This window comes from Rattus norvegicus, chromosome 13 (genome assembly GCF_036323735.1).
Source record: "Rattus norvegicus strain BN/NHsdMcwi chromosome 13, GRCr8, whole genome shotgun sequence".
Taxonomy (NCBI): Eukaryota; Metazoa; Chordata; class Mammalia; order Rodentia; family Muridae; genus Rattus; species Rattus norvegicus.
In genome coordinates, this window is record NC_086031.1 from 49,282,918 (window position 1) to 49,298,893 (window position 15,976).

The 15,976-nt window shown below is 43.5% G+C and overlaps 1 protein-coding gene across 2 annotated transcripts; it reads right to left on the reverse strand.

The window, feature by feature from the left end:
- Timm17a (translocase of inner mitochondrial membrane 17A) lies at positions 1-13,446 on the reverse strand. 2 transcript variants are annotated; one of them, XM_063272562.1, is made up of 7 exons: positions 13,165-13,446; positions 11,458-11,638; positions 8,058-8,157; positions 7,441-7,504; positions 3,235-3,363; positions 1,418-1,528; positions 8-464 (listed from the first exon to the last, which is right to left on the reverse strand). In XM_063272562.1, the coding sequence occupies exons 2-7, from the start codon at positions 11,481-11,483 to the stop codon at positions 379-381; spliced, it is 516 nt and encodes a 171-aa protein (XP_063128632.1). In that variant the 5' UTR covers positions 11,484-11,638; positions 13,165-13,446; the 3' UTR covers positions 8-378.
- Positions 13,447-15,976: the final 2,530 nt, after the last annotated feature.

Here is a 15,976-nt window from a genome sequence, read left to right on the forward strand (position 1 = left end):
GGAAAGGTCAAGTCCCAGAAGCCTTTTATTGTCTGAACAACTGTACATAAACACCAGGCAGAGAAGTCCCGAAGGAAGGACAGTCGAGTTTCACTGTTATGTGGCCTTTGGTCCTTTATCTTCTAAGTTCATATACATTCTTTAAATGGTATTAGACATTTATTTTGATCACAGATGCAATCCAAGCATGAATAAATAAACTCGGTATCTTTTCCACACTCTGAGTCTCTTTTAAATAGAAAAATGTGCTAAATGTCTCTTGATGGCCTGCTTGGCCGCCGGTGTCCCACCTAAGGCTTTCAACAGACTGTAACTTGATCTTCTGAAACCCTACCAAACTGCAGTCCACCCAGGTCCAGGAATCCTGGGGACCAAGTCCTACTGATACTGTCGGTAGTCTCCAAATGGTGAGGACGGCAACTGGCTTGAAGGCAACTGGGAGTGGTCTTCAGCAAACTGAGGGCCTGCAAGGAAGATGGGAGAGGGATGTGTAAGAAAACAGCATCCGATTTAAAGTATAGATATGTAGAAAAGACATCAATCCATATAAAGATCTGCCCGATGCCCACCAGAGGCCTGGAGAGCCTTCAGATTTATCACAGGACAGACTGGCTCCCCAGGTATTTGAGAATGGACAGCCACATGGAGCTATCACAGAAAATTAATAGTTTTTATTGTTGTTTTGTTTGAGACTTTGTCCAGCTTAAAATCAGGCCGGCCTTGAACTGGTGATTCTCCTGCCTCCACGTGTGCACCATCCCAGTTGATTTGTTGCTTGAGAGGAACTCGGGGCTTTGTGCTGCTCAAATACTCTACCAACTAGACTATCCTCTCAGGCCTGAAGGCAGTAGTGTTTAAAGGAACTGCTATAAGTTTCCCTGGATCAAGACTAGAAAACAAAAACAAAACAAAAATCTCCTGTTTCTTAATACATTTTTAACATTATTATTTATTTTTTATGTGCCAAAGCATTTTTTCATTGTGGCTAGCTAAAGTGATAATTATAGGCCTGCTACTTTTAAAAACTTTATTTTTATTTATGTGAAGCATGTGCCTGCTTATGTGTGCCACACATGCGTTGTACCCGTGGAGGCCAAGAGGTCATGAGATCTGCTTGGAACTGGAGAGGAGTTACAGCTAGCTATGAACGACCAAAGTGGGTGCTGGGAACAGAAGCTGGATCCTCTGCAAAAGCAGCATGTACTCACGACTACTGAGCCATCTGTCTCTCTAGCCCCACCTACTACTTGTACACCAGCTTTTGAGGCCATCATAGACTCGAATATAGACAATATATTGATACCCAAAGTAAAACTCACAAACCACTCCATTTTACCAAATAAAATATTCTTTCTTAATGTCAGGGAACTGCTCCCATGTGTGTGAACTTAGAACATTGAAGAGAAAGAGGACTTACCATTAGGAAACTGTGCAGAGGCAAACCTGGTCAACAGGATACCAGCTCCTTCAATTAAAGCTAGGAGAATGCCGCCCATCGCAGCTGACCCAACCATGGCTACCGGTCCATCTGAAGACATTAATCACAAAGACTGCTTTAAAGAAAAGGGCTATCCATAGAGTTACGTTCTCTTGTTTCTCAAACTCTTTCACTGTTCAAGACCCACAGCCAGCAAACAATGGCTGAGGAGCCCACTCCAGCGACAGTCTATTGTTTAAACAAAGCTGAGATGGTTTGCACAAGATGGCCCCACATGCTTATATGCTTGAATCCTCCCAGGGGTAGAGCCCTTCGGGAAGGATTAGGTGGTGTGATCTGGTTGGAGCAGGCTCTGAAACTGTAAGCCCCAAATAAACTTTCTTCTATATATTGCTTTGATCGTGTCTTATCAAAGGAACAGAAAGAACCAATATAAAAGCTACTGCATTACAGCCATGTTGCATGTATGCAGTTCTGAGGCATGCTTGCATCCCTTATAGCACTGGATCACATAGTCCCTGGGCAGAACCCAGCACGGAGATACAGAGTCAGGCAGAACTCTACGCGTTTGAAGTCAGTCTGGTCTACATTCTAAGTTCCAGGAAAACCAAGGTTAAATGGTAAGACTGTCTCAAAAACCAATCAACCAACAAGATTACACAGTCCATAAGTTTAAAATATGTTTCTGGACCAGCCGGATGACTCAATAGGGAAAGATGTTTTTCTCCAAGCTGAATGACCTCAATTCAATCCTGGGACCCACTAGGGGGAAGGACAGAACTAATCCACAAGTTATTCTCTGATTTCCGTACGCTGGGCACATATATTCACACCAAATTAACCTACTCGAATACATCAGCTTACTACTAGTGCCTGGACCTTTATGAGCAAAGTGTAAACCTCTAGTCCAAGATCACAGGCGTTCTGGTTTGCACTCTATCCTTAAGGTCCAGAGGATTGTTACTCCTAACAGTTGTGTGGAGGAGAACTTACACAACTACACACAAAGTGTTTGGCATTCATCAGTCACATATGTAATAAATGGCCACTGCTCTAACTACTGTAACACATCAGTAGACATGTCACACTCTCCAAAGGGCATACACCTGTCATCCCAGAACGTGAGGACCAGAGGCAGAATAAGGTATTCAATGTCATTCTGAGCTATGGAAGAAGTTCAGGGCCTTTCTGGATTACAGGAGACCCTGTCAGCAGACAGACAGACAGACAGACAAACGGGCTAGGAGATGGACTCAGCAGGTACAGGCTCTGAATTCACTTCCTGGAATCTAAGTGGTGGAAGGAGAGTAGTAACTCTGACCAACTGTCCCCCGACCTCATTTGGAACATGTGCCCACACACAGACATGTAAATAATGTAATAATAATAAATTTTTAAAAACCCCACCAATCCTATACTTTTTTATTCTTACTAACTTTTCAGATCACCATGAATATTTATCCTATACAAAAAAAAAAAAAAAAAAAAAAAAAAAAAACAAAAAACAATGCTCAGTCTCAGGTTTCATTTTTTGTTTGTGTCTGTGTAGCCCTAGCTGTTCTGAACTCAATTCTTAGACTAGGCTGGCCTTGAACTCATAGATCTACCTACCTCTGCCTCCTGACTGACAAGTTTCATTAATTAAAGGCAGATAGGTCATTCTAAGAAACTGGTTTAGTTAATAGGATGAGGATACAGTACAATGTAAGGCACCTGCCAACCATGTCCAAGGCCCCAGGCTCAACCCTCAAGCATCACAAAACCCAAAGCACACACAGAAAGCAATATGCACTTACTTCTTGCTGCCAGGATGGCTCCTGTTAAGGCACCGCTAGTGATGGAGTTCCAGGGGTCTTCTTTGCCTCTTATCTGAACCATACCACAGTCAATCGTGGAAAACAGGCCTCCCCAAACTGCAAAGCTACCTGTTTTATAAACAATACAAGCAAAAAACAACAAGCCTAAATTTCTTTTTTGCCTTATATTAAAATATTATACTCAAGTAAATTTGTTTTGGAACTAAGCCTGGGGTTATCTAATGAGCCCATCACAGAGAAGAGAGAGAAGAGGAAAAGCAATTAGGGAGCTCACACCCATACTCCTGGTGTGCCTCTTTTTACTAAACATTGTGCTTCATGCTTACATTAAAGTATCTTGGGGCAAGAAATGGCTCAGTGGTGAAAAGTGCTTGCTGCTCTTGCAGAAGACTTGAGTTCAGTTCCAGCACCCACATCCATGAGCTCACAACTGCCTGCCAGCCCAGCTGCAGGGGACCTGAAACTCTCTTCTGGCCTCCATGGACCTACATACACGTGGCAGAGACATCGGAATGCATGCAATACAAATGAATAAATATTAAAAAAATTAGTATGATCTCTAACTTGTCTGAAAAGGAGTGGGAGGTGGTTGGTAGGAAGGGGAAAAAACAAACTCCTGGGACTGGATTTAGCTTAGTCGTGGAGTTCTTGTGCAGCACATTCGAAGGCCTATGTTTAATACCCTGCACCATAAATCAAACTAAAATGAATAGATATATAAGCCTAAAAGAAGCTACAAAAGTCTAGTAACATTTAAACCACTTTTTCAGAAGAACACACCTTTCTTTAAACAACATTTCAGTATTCCAAACCAAAGGTTCCTTCTTGGAAGGTGTGCCTTCTTCCTTCCTTTCAAAATTTTACCTTTCTTCATTAAGTATCAGAGAGCATCTACTCTGGCACTCACTGATAGAACACAGAGAAAGCCAGCCCTTCTGGACCACTTTACAGCACATACTCAAGAAGCAGAGGAACATCCTATGTGGAATCAGGGAATACCAGGAAGTTAGACACAGAAGGCCTAGTCGATTTTTTATTTAAAAAAAAAAAAGTGGTGGTTCTCAACCTGTGGGTCATGACCCTGTAGGAACAGTTCTAATGCTAAGGTCCTGTTCCCCCAATTGGTTCTTGGTCTGTTAGTAAAGAAAGCAATGGGCCAACTGCTGGACAGAAGGTACAGGCAGGACTTCCTGGTCCCTGGAAGAGGAGGGAGAGACAAGGAAGGAGAGACAGAGTTCACCAGGTTTCTGGTGGAGAAAAGTTGACCAGTCATGTGAGCTCTCAAAACAAAAACAAAGTGGCCACACAGATCACTCCTATAGGCAGGTGTCAGAGATGTTTAGCAGGGATTAGATTCAACTGAACAACTCAAGTTAGGCCAGGTGAGGGAAACGGAACTAAGAGTAATGATAAGGGTACGTTTTCCAGGCGGGAAATAGTAGCGCCCAGCAATTGTACCAAGAAGGCAAGCTGAAAATGAGCATGGTGTATCTTTCATCCATGGATTCGAGGGAAGAAAGGAGAGCGGCTGGTACAGCGGCCCTTTCCAGGAATATAGGTGGCGTAGCCAAAAGCTATAGGCAACAGGACCCCTTATGTGAGGGGGTGTTGTTGAATGACTCACAGGGGTCACCTAAGACCACCGTAAATATCAGATATCTCCATTACAACTCATAACAGTAGCAAAATTATAGTTATGAGGTAGCCTTGAAAATAATTTTATGGCTGGGGGGTAACCACAACATGAAGAACTGTATTAAAGGGTTGCAGCATTAGGAAAACTGACAACCATTCTTAATAGGGTGGGAAACAGGATGTTAACAAGAGCAACAGACAGGGATTCGACAAATATCTGAACCACACCATTCCAGGTTTTTCCAGTTCTTATGTACCAGCTGAACACAGCAGACGCCCCCTCATCTTTGGCCCATCTCATACTTTGGCTGGAGAGATAGCTTAGGGGCTAAGAGCACTGGCCGCTCGTCCAGAGGACTTGGGCTCCGTTCCCAGCACCCACACGGCAGCTCAAGCCCATCTCTTCTTTTTTTTCTTTTTTTCTTTTTTTTCAGAGCTGGGGACCGAACCCAGGGCCTTGCGCTCTACCACTGAGCTAAATCCCCAACCCCTCAAGCCCATCTCTTAATTCAGCTCTAGAAGATCTAGCTCGGCTTCTAGCCTCTATGGGTGCCGGGCACATAAATGGTGTAATACACACATGCAAGCAAAACACAGATTAAAAACAAACAAACAAACCCCCCCCCCAAACAACCACAACCCAAAAAACCAAGACTTCTCATGTGAGTCAGAGTACTTGCTAAGACAACACTTGTTCTTAAGAAATCAGTGAGATGACCCAAGTGGTAGGACACCAAGTGCGATGACCTGAGAACCCACACCGGCAGAGAGAGAGAGAGAGAGAGAGAGAGAGAGAGAGAGAGAGAGAGAGAGAGAACGAACACAGAGTTGTTCTCTGTCCTCCACACCCCACCCAATTAAGTAAAAGTAAATAAACAAAGAAAGAAATGTACACATACATTTGTGTGTCTGGTGGCCAGAAGGAGGCCTAGCTCCTTAGAGGTGGAATTACAAACAGGTGTGAGCTGTCGTGTGGATGCTGGGAATCGAACCCACAGTCTCTGAAGGAGCAGCCAGTGTTCTTAAACCCCTAAGCCACATCACCCAAGCATTAGGTCTTTTTTTTTTTTTTTTGGTTCTTTTTTTTCGGAGCTGGGGACCGAACCCAGGGCCTTGCGCTTCCTAGGCAAGCGCTCTACCACTAAGCTAAATCCCCAACCCTGCAAGCATTAAGTCTTTACAATGACTTATGAAACAGTCAGCTCTGATTTGATATTATATTTTCACATGTAGATCATTCCCACACTTTTTTGGTCATCCCTTTTCTTCCGGCTTCTAGTTTTATAAATGTCATGTCTTTATAATCGCCTGATATTTTGCATTGGTTTCTGCACAATGTTTTAAAGTCAGCCATGGAGACCAACCTGCTTAACTGGTCTCTCTGATCCCTTACATTACATTTTCTTCAGCGTCATGTTACTGTAGAAACTATCATTTCTGCCTCTCCAAATCTGAGCTTTGAACATAGTCTTCCTTCTGGAAAAGAGGGAGGGGATGTTGACTCTTCTTATTATCAGTTTGACACAGCTAGAGTCATCTGAAAGGAGGGAACCTCTGCTGAGAAAATGCCTAAGACCCAGTTCTAATGCATTTTCTTTATTAGTAATTGACAAGGGTGGGTCCAGTCCATTGTAGGTAGGGCCATCCCTGGGCCTGATCCTGGGTTCTATAAGAAAGTAGGATAAAGGCCAAGTGCGGTGGCTCACACTTTTAATTTCAGCTCATAGGCAGAGGTAGGTGAATTTCTATGAGTTCAAGGCCCGCCTGGTCTACATTGTGAGTTTCAGGACAGGCAGGGCTACACAGTCTCAAAAGCAAAAGAAAACAACCCTCCCTCCCAAAAAATCCCTGCCTGGGTGTGTAGTGGCCCATGCTCTTATCTCAGCACTTGGGAGGCTAGGCAGGTCAATCTGAGTTCAAGGCCAGCCTGATCCAACCAGAGTTACACAGAAAAACCCTGTTTTGAAAAACACAAAACAAAACAAAAACAAAAGGGAAGCAGTCTGAGCAAGCCGTGGGGAGCAAGCCAGTAGGCAGCACCCCTCCATGGCCTCTGCATCAGCTCCTGTCTCCAGGTTCCTGCTGTTTGAGTTCCTGTCCTGGCTTCCTTCAGTGATGAACAATAATATGGAGGTATAAGCCAAATAAACCCTTTGCTTTGTGGCCATGGTGTTTTGTTGTAGCAACAGAAGCCCTAAGTTAAAATAAAACAAGCATTGGATACCTAAATGACAGAATTTTAAAAGTACAATAATCCAACTTAACTTTCCAAACAAAGCCATCAATCAAAAAGATCTTACAGGGATACTAGACAAGCAGAGCAAATCAAAATCACTAATATAAAAAGAGGAAACAATACAATTGACTGGCTAAACTCCTGTAATCTCAGCACTCAGGAAGGCGAGGCAGAAAGTTCTAGAGTTGAGTTCAGTCTGTGGACCAATGAAGAAGGGGACAGAGAGAGGGACAGGAGACAGACAGATAGAGCCCCATGTTCAGGAAAGCAGCAAAAATATAAATGAAAAGTATAAATGGAAACCTTCCTCTTACCTCCCAATTGTGGGGCCCTGGTTTTAATAGCTGTTAAACTCCCTCGGAGTCTGTGGTTTACTCCCTATAACAAAAACAAAAGGAAGTGGTTTAAAATGTAAATAGATCAGGGACTGGAGAGGTGGCTCAGTGGTTAAGAGCACTTGATGCTCTCCCAGAGGACCTAGGTTTTACTCCCAGTATCATGCTAATTCACAATAGTCTGTAACTCCAGTTCTTGAAGATCTAATGTCTTCTTCTGGCCTCTATGCACATGGTGCAGACAAACATGCAGACAAAACATCCCAATATATCATGAAAAAAAAAATAGAGCTGGAGAGATCGCTCAGAGGTTAAGAGCATTTACAGCCCTCCAAAGGACCCAGGTCCATTTCCTGGCACTCACTACTGTCTGTAATTCTAGTTCCAGGGGATCTGATCCATGGGCACCAGGCAGTAAGTACTGCATAGCAAAACATCCACATACACAAATAATAGTAATAGTAATAATAATAATAACATCAACTATGTAATAGATTGTAAGTGTAATCTATTTCTAATCCACTGATGTGGCCATCAGTAATATCAACAAGCCCCGGCTTCCAGTGAATATAAAATAAGACCAATCACTCACTCACCACTGGAGAATTTCGAAAACCTTTGAAGGCCTGGAAGATGCCACCACCTATGGTACCCATGGTAAAGGCACCGCCACAGTCATCCACAATTCTCCAGGGGCTAAAAACAGGAAGGAAGGAAGAAAAGATGACCTTATTTCTTAATCATAAGCCATAGACCTTCTTTTGCTTAATATAGGAAAGAATGCAGCAGGTTCCTACATGGAGCCCACTAACCAATAGACTTAGCTTGTAAAATAGGGGAAAGGAGACTGAACTCATCCACAGGTATTCAGCCTCAGGTTCCCAAAGCTAGACGGCTTTAACAGTCGCACTCTTCTTTAAAAGAACGGTATCATGGTGTGGGCCACGTCTTGTTAAACAGCCTGGCCCCCTCCCTATAGCTGCTGCCTGGTCCCCGAGTGTTGGCACTGTAAGTCCACACTACCACACTCACAAAAACTTATCTTAAGTCTGTTCCAAGAAGTACACTATAAAAAGCAAATAAAGAGAAATGAAAGAAAGAAAAGAACTGTAATCAACAATATTGATTCAGTTTCTAGAAACTAAGGCATGATCCTGTCTAAAGCTGGGACCCAATGAAGCAGAGTCTGAAGTCTTTTCAGGATAAGTAAATACAAAATAGCATTTTAAGCTTCAGTTTGCATCAGATCCGTTTAACACACTAGAATATTATTTGACAGTTAGAAGTTAACCCAATATCCAAATGCAGCTCCCTAACTTAGACAATACTGAAATCTGAGTAATCTGACCAGGAGAGTAAAACCACTCACTCCTCTAGGGATCTGGCTAATAAAAGTCTGTATAGAATCCAGGATCTGACACATCCAGCATCTCCAGCCTTGTTAAGGATTTATATAAACTTCTTTGTTATCACTCACACACACACACACACACACACACACACACACACACACACACACACACACACACGGTAAATTCTCTTTCAACCAACTCAATAGAGCTGTAATTCTTCCACCACCATCTCCTTCCAGTAAGAGGCTGGGAGTCTAGTCCACTGCTGGCACCCATTACTCACCGTGTTTCAAACCTAAATGAATTCTGTGAAACAAACACTAAGACTGTTGTTTCTATGTGAGTGCATGCTGCAGCCCAAGCTGGAGAACGTGAGGAAGTCACAGCTCTGGAGCACATAACCACTAGCATACCATGTGACACAAAATAGAGGACCCTAGCAAACTAGTAGGAATGGGCCCGAAATAGGGTAGTGGCTGCTTCCCACCTTTACAGAAGTCTCCTCAGGCTCTGGCAGCCTGGCACCTCCTCATGGTGACAGTGGGATGATTGGCTACTCCAGAGTTCCTGTCAATTCTCCATTAGTCCGAAGGCTGTATAAAATGCTTGCTGCTGTGCAATACAGTAGATCTGCACCTTGATGCAGGGATCTGGAGTCTCTTTTCCCAGCTTAGGGGCTCTACCTCCCTCACCCACTCCTGGATCCTGGTTCCCACACACATGCTTTTTGGGTAAGCCCGAGAGGCTTCCTCAGGCTTATAAACAGTTTCACAAAGTCTAAAGTTAGCAGCAACAACAACATAAAAGCGGTCTGTAAGTAGCACATCCATTAGAAGTAGAAGAAATTCTCAGTGTGTCAGTCTCAAGAGATAGGCACTTGGGAGAAAGGCAGGAGGATCAAGACTCAGAGACCAGCCCAGGCTACATAGTAAAACCCTGTCTTAACCTCCAATCTATGATCCTTCCCTACAAAAGACAAGCACTATAGTGCACAGACCCTGGCAATCGCTATAAAAACAGTATGCTTTTAAACTTACCATTATTGCTTACTAGAATCTGAATAATAAACTATTTTGTGGTTTAGAATTCATAGTCTTTTACCTTGACAAAAAGTCTGTGACTATCTCCTCTGCGTTTTACAAATGAACAAAGACTCAGACAGAAATTAAGCAGCCTGCCCAAAATCAACTGAGTGAGTAGTACAGCCAACTTAAGCACAAAATTTGGTACTCTAAACGCCCTAAACTCTTTCCACTATATTTATATAGTCTAAAGACAACAAATGATAAAAGAAGTATTATGACAATGATTAAACCCATTTACTGTTTCAGACAGTGCAGGCTTCAGGACATACTAAGAAAAGGAATGTCCAGCGACTTTATTAAACACTAAGACACGGTCTTGCAATGTATCCTGGGCTGGCCTGGAACCGGCAACCCTCTTGCCTAAGTGCTGAGATTACATGCACTCCTACTGCTGAAAATATGTGTGAAACAAGGTCTAACCTGGCTGGCCTAGAACCTGCCCAAGCTGTCCTTAAACTTGCTGGTTCTCCTGCTTCTACCTCATGAAGTGTGGGTTACAGGCCTGTGCCACCTGACCTGGGGAAAAACTCAGCAACTTATAAAATCTTTAATGCAACAAAATTACCCTCTCCTACCAATCTGTGTCATTATATGGTATCCAATACCAATTTACAGTCCAGCTAAACCCTGCATATCCAACCTCAACACATGGAGATAACCTTCTCTGGAGGACAGAGGGTTCAAACATACTTTTGGGGGTGCCACCAAATAATAATTTAAAATCCTGGGCAGATCCACTATTTGAGGATAATACCCTGACTCTCATTACAAACAAATACAAACCCAGAATAACCTAAATATCAAGATCTAAATCTGCTTGTGACCCCTGAGGCTTTATTCAAAAAAACTTGAGAGACTCAACAGCTATTACACTAACTTTCTATCTTGCTATGCCTGATTTACTCTTGTTTACTCCTTGAGCCAAGCACACAGCCCTCACTTAATAAACGCTTAATGGATGAATTTATTTCCGTTCGTGGCTTTTCGGAGAACATACACAGCTCATCTCCTTCTATTTTCCACAAACTGATTTATCTCTTTTTGTCCGGGAATTCCACGCAGGAAAAGCCGCTCCAACCCACAAGAGCTCATCCAGACCCCTTGGACTGTGGATGAAATTCGTGGTCTACTCATTTGAAATGCTTCATCATGGAAACACTTATGACCATACACACAAGGCCTCAAGTATGGCACTCGGAGATCTACATTCCCTTCGTCGAAGCTAGAACTGAGCAGAGCGAGGCCCAGGGACGTGTTCAAGGTCCTCAGCCGGCAGAGGGGAGCATTATTGTCCCCACACAAGGTCGACAGCACCTGCCCTAGGGAGGAGGTTCCAAAGCTCCACCAAGCCGGGCACCGGACCTCCTCCCTATGCACAAGGTCATCGGGGTGCTGAGTTCCCGCACACTGCATTAAAAAGCCACCTTGGTCACGCTCATTCGCGCCACCCACAGCTGCCCAGCTCTCGGAGCCATGCGGCGCGGACCTCCGCTTGCACTTCGAACTCCGACCACAGCGGGCGGAGGGGGTAAGGGACAAGGGCGACGGCGGCAGCTCACCACGGCTCTCTCGCGTACTCCTCCATCTTGGCTCCAACCCGCGCGAGAGTGTAGGGCACGCTAGGCGGAAATTGATCCCCGCGACGGAAGTGATCCCAGGCGGAGGCGTGTTACTGGACGAGGATTGGGTCATCATTCCCCTCCGCAGCCAATAGCAATCGAGCTCCGCTCCCCCGCCAGGCTGTGGAAGGTTTGAGGGTTCGGAGTACAGCGACGGAGTTCAGGTTACCCCCGTGGCCTGGGATAAACATTTATTGTTCTTTTTTCCCCCCTTTAATCCCTGAGACAGAGTTTCTCTGTGTAACTCTGGCTGTCCTGGAACTCGCTTATGTAGATCAGGCTAGCTTCGGACTTAGAGGTGAGCTAACCTCAGCCTCCCGAGTGCTGGGATTAAAGGTGTGTGTCACCACTCCCCACACGCTGTTTTTTGTTGTTTTTGGATTGTTTGTTTTTTTTTTAAGTACTTTTGCTGTTTATTAATATTCCTACTTAATTTGCCGTGAATAGTGACTCTTTTTTTTTTTTTTGAATAGTGACTCTTTAGAAAATATATGAAGCTCTTGTAGGGGAGAACTGTTTGGTCATAGCGTCTGGAATGTAATATATAACTTTTTTAATAAAAATTCTTTTTATTACATTTATTTATGGATTTATATCCAGGATCTGGTGGATGCATAGAGGTCTGAGGAGAACCTACAGAACTGGAGTTATCAGGGTTGACAGCGAGCACTTTACCACTGAGCCAACTCACCAGGACGAAAATAAGTGTGCCTCTTACAGAGCTACTTGGACCATTTCAGGGGCCGTGACCAATTTGCGACCATTGATTTTGGGAGTTATTGATGCAGGACCCTCTTCCATGCCTCTCTACAAAGGATACCCAGAAAGCACGAGCTATGTTTAGCCCAGAGAAAAGAGACTAAAAATAGGGCTAAAGTCATACTTAAATTGGTAAAAGGTTTGCCTAGCAGGCACAAAACCCTGAGTCAGATCTCCAGCGTCACATACTCGGGTATGGTGGTACAAAGTGAAGGCATCGGTTCAGTGTTATATCCTCAGTTGCACGTGGAGTTCAATGCCAGCCTGAGATGTGAGACCTCCCTGGTTAAGGAAAAAACACTAAAAGCATGAAATTCTATCAGCCTAATTTTAACTACTATCAGGAAAACTTAGTCACTGTGCCAGCTGTGAAGGGAGTTTCTATCCATTCCACCTTTTCTTTTTCTTTCTTTCTTCTTTTTTTTTTTTAACTGTAGATATTTGAGGCTAGAAAGATGGCAATGACTGCTTTTCTAGAAGACTGGGGTTCAATTCCTGGCACAAATATGGCAGCTCCCAATTGTCTCTGGCTCCAGGGATCTAACACCCTCTTCTGGCCTCTGCAGGCACCAGGCCCACTTGTGCTACACAGACATAATACCCATTTTAAAGTTTTTTTTAAAAAAATATAGATACACACACACATACTTATTTTATGGAAAGGCCAATTGAATACTTAATAGACTGCAATGACAAATGAGGTGTTTTCCAGACTTTTGGAAGTAAGTGTCAACCAGCCAGATAGCTACAGCATAGAGACAAAATGTTTCTAGCCACAGAATAGCAACAAAATGTCAAGTCATCTTAAGCCCGGGTAGTGCACACCTGTAATCCCAGCAGAGAAGGGGGAGACAAGAGGATCCCAAATTCAAGCTCATCCCCACTTACAGAGCAAGTTCCAGGCCATCCTGGGCAAAAGAAAAAAGAAAGAAAAGGAAAAGTAGGGGTTGGGGATTTAGCTCAGTGGTAGAGCGCTTGCCTAGGAAGCGCAAGGCCCTGGGTTCGGTCCCCAGCTCCAGAAAAAAAAGAACCAAAAAAAAGAAAAGAAAAGAAAAAGAAAAGAAAAAAAAAGAAAAGAAGAAAAGGAAAAGTAAAAAAAAAAAAAAAAAAAAAAACCACTATCTGGCTAACTGTCCTGAGTTCAGTCAGAATCCACCGGGTGGAAGGAAGGAACCAGCTCCTATGTTCTATGACCTCCACATTCCATGTTGCCATGGTATTCAGGTAAACACACATGTGAACATGTTAATGAACTCTGATACTTGGAGTCCTTTAACATTTGAGGTTAGCTTCAAACAAACGGGACTGGAGAGGAAGCTCAAGATGCTTCACAATTTTAAGGACAGGAGTTTGTATCATAGCACCCATCAAACAAGCCCGGTGTCCTGCAAATGCCTAGAACTTGGATTCTAGAAGATCCAACACCCTCCACTGGCCTCCACATGCCTGCAGGTGTGCACACCCTACACACACTTGAGCATACAACCACACAGGCACATACACATAAATGTATTGTTTTGAGACAGGGTTTTTCTGTGTAGCCCTTGCTGTCCTGTGTAAATAAATCTTTAAAGAAACAAGTTATTGAATATACATATATATATATATACATACACACACATACACACACATATTTCTGTTCTGTGTGGCTGTAATCAAGAATAGTTTAATTAGTTGTACAAGCTGAATAGGGAATGTGAGAGGGACAGCATGTAGCGTAAGAGGAGGAGCTCAAAGAGCAAGGATTTGATGTTTAGTTTGTGTTCTAGACCTGTTAGGCACAACAGGCATGCACTCTTCTGGGTTAAGATATATTTTCTGGCTTTATGAGGTCCTAGAAATACCCTGAGGCCTGAGTATGTTCTTCTGCTTCCTACAGGAACTAAGAGCTTCTCAAGTGTTTGCTAAGAGCTTCGTAGCTCACGGTGCCACAGCATCAGTGAGGGAGAGCTTTTTCTTGGAGCTCTCTCTACCTCCTTGTCCTCAAGACCCTGTGTTATCCCAGCTTTTATTTCACACTCCCTGGGCGCTCTTCAGGTTGTTTGTTAGCTTCTGGGTAGATTCCCATGTCGGAATGAGCGCTCTGTCCTTTGCTTGTGACTGTTCTTCTCTACCTTGGAGTTAGGTATGCATCTCTCTCTCATGTGCTTGATTCTTTTGATTCGATCGCTAGCAATAATCAGGTTCTGCAGAGAAACAGAACTAATAGTAGGTAGGTATGTAGACAGATAAGTAGATTACTTGTGGTTAGCTAGGTAGATAGATGATAGAAAGATAGGTAAGAAGATGATAGATAGGTAGATGATAGATGGATGGATAGATAGATATGATAGGTAGAGTGGATGAATGCAGTTGTGGACATGTGATCGCAGAGGCTAGGAGGGACCATCATCTATATATCTGAAAAATGGAGACCCTGGGAAGCTGGTATTGTAATTCTATCTGAAGACAGAGGCCTAAGAAGCAGGAGAGCCACAGTGTAAACTCCCATCTGAAACAGGAATAGACTAGTTTAAATGACTAAGCAATGAGGAGAAACAGGAAGAATTCCTCTTTCTCCATCTTTTGTTCCGGGCCTAGACCACTTAACTTGGATATGAAGTTAACCAAGTGTTTGTATCTGCCTCCGGTGGGATTAAAGGCTTTCTTCTTCTTCTTTTTTTTTTTTTTTTTTGGGGGGGGGGTTCTTTTTTTTTTCGGAGCTGGGGACCGAACCCAGGGCCTTGCGCTTTCTAGGTAAGCGCTCTACCACTGAGCTAAATCCCCAGCCCCAAGGCTTTCTTCTTGAATCTTGTAAGTCTTTCTCTTCCTTGTAAGAAGTAATGTTTCAATTCAGAAGAAATGACTACACGGTGTAAGTGCATGCCACACTCAGATTACTCATCCTGTGAGAAAGTATTAAGTGCTTCCTGCATGTCTGATGCTGTTACATTTTCCATACATTATTTTCCTTATCATGTTTAATTCCATATCTAATGCCACAGACATGCAATCCCAGCGATCTGAGAGGCTGAATCCAGGGGATCCCAGGTTCAAGGGTGGCCTGAGCAACTTAGTAAGACCTTGTCTTAAAATTTTTAAAGTGACCAGGTGTGGTGCTGCTTGCTTTTAATCCCAGCACTTGAAAGGCAGAAGCAAATGGATTCACTGTGAGCTCAAGGCCAATCAATATATAGATATTGAATACCAGGCCAAGCCAGGGCTACATAGGAAGACCAAGTCTCAAAAAAGAAACAAACAAATACAAACAAAACCCCACCTACCCACAAATGTAAAAAGGCCAGGTGTGATGTCACACACTAACAGAAAACTTGAGGTAAGTCTGGACTACATGACACTCTGTCGCACCAACACCAGCTAGAGTTGAAATGGCCCAGATGGCAGTTTTCAGCAGCCACATCAAGCATTTTATCACCAGATGTAACTTTCGCTCCAAGAGGTCCAGTGACCTCTGGCCTCCTTAGGCACTTACGTGCTCTTGGTACAGGTAAATGTATGCAGACATGACTAAAATAGGGCCAGCAAGATGGCTCAGAGAGTAAAGGCTCCTGCGGCCAAGTCTGACAACCTGAGTTTGATCCCCAGAACCCACATGGTGGAAGGAGAGAACTGAGTCCTGCAAGTTCTGACCTCCACACATGTGCAATACTGTATACGTACTCATACACACAAACAAGACGGATAAATAGGTTTTAAAAAC

Coding starts and splice junctions, on each gene's coding strand:
- Timm17a (XM_063272562.1), bottom strand. CDS start 11,483: ATGGAGGAGTACGCGAGAGAGCCGTG. Junction 7,505..8,057: donor GTTTTCGAAATTCTCCAGTG/GTGAGTGAGTGA, acceptor TTTTTGTTATAG/GGAGTAAACCACAGACTCCG. Junction 465..1,417: donor CTCTGCACAGTTTCCTAATG/GTAAGTCCTCTT, acceptor TCTTCCTTGCAG/GCCCTCAGTTTGCTGAAGAC.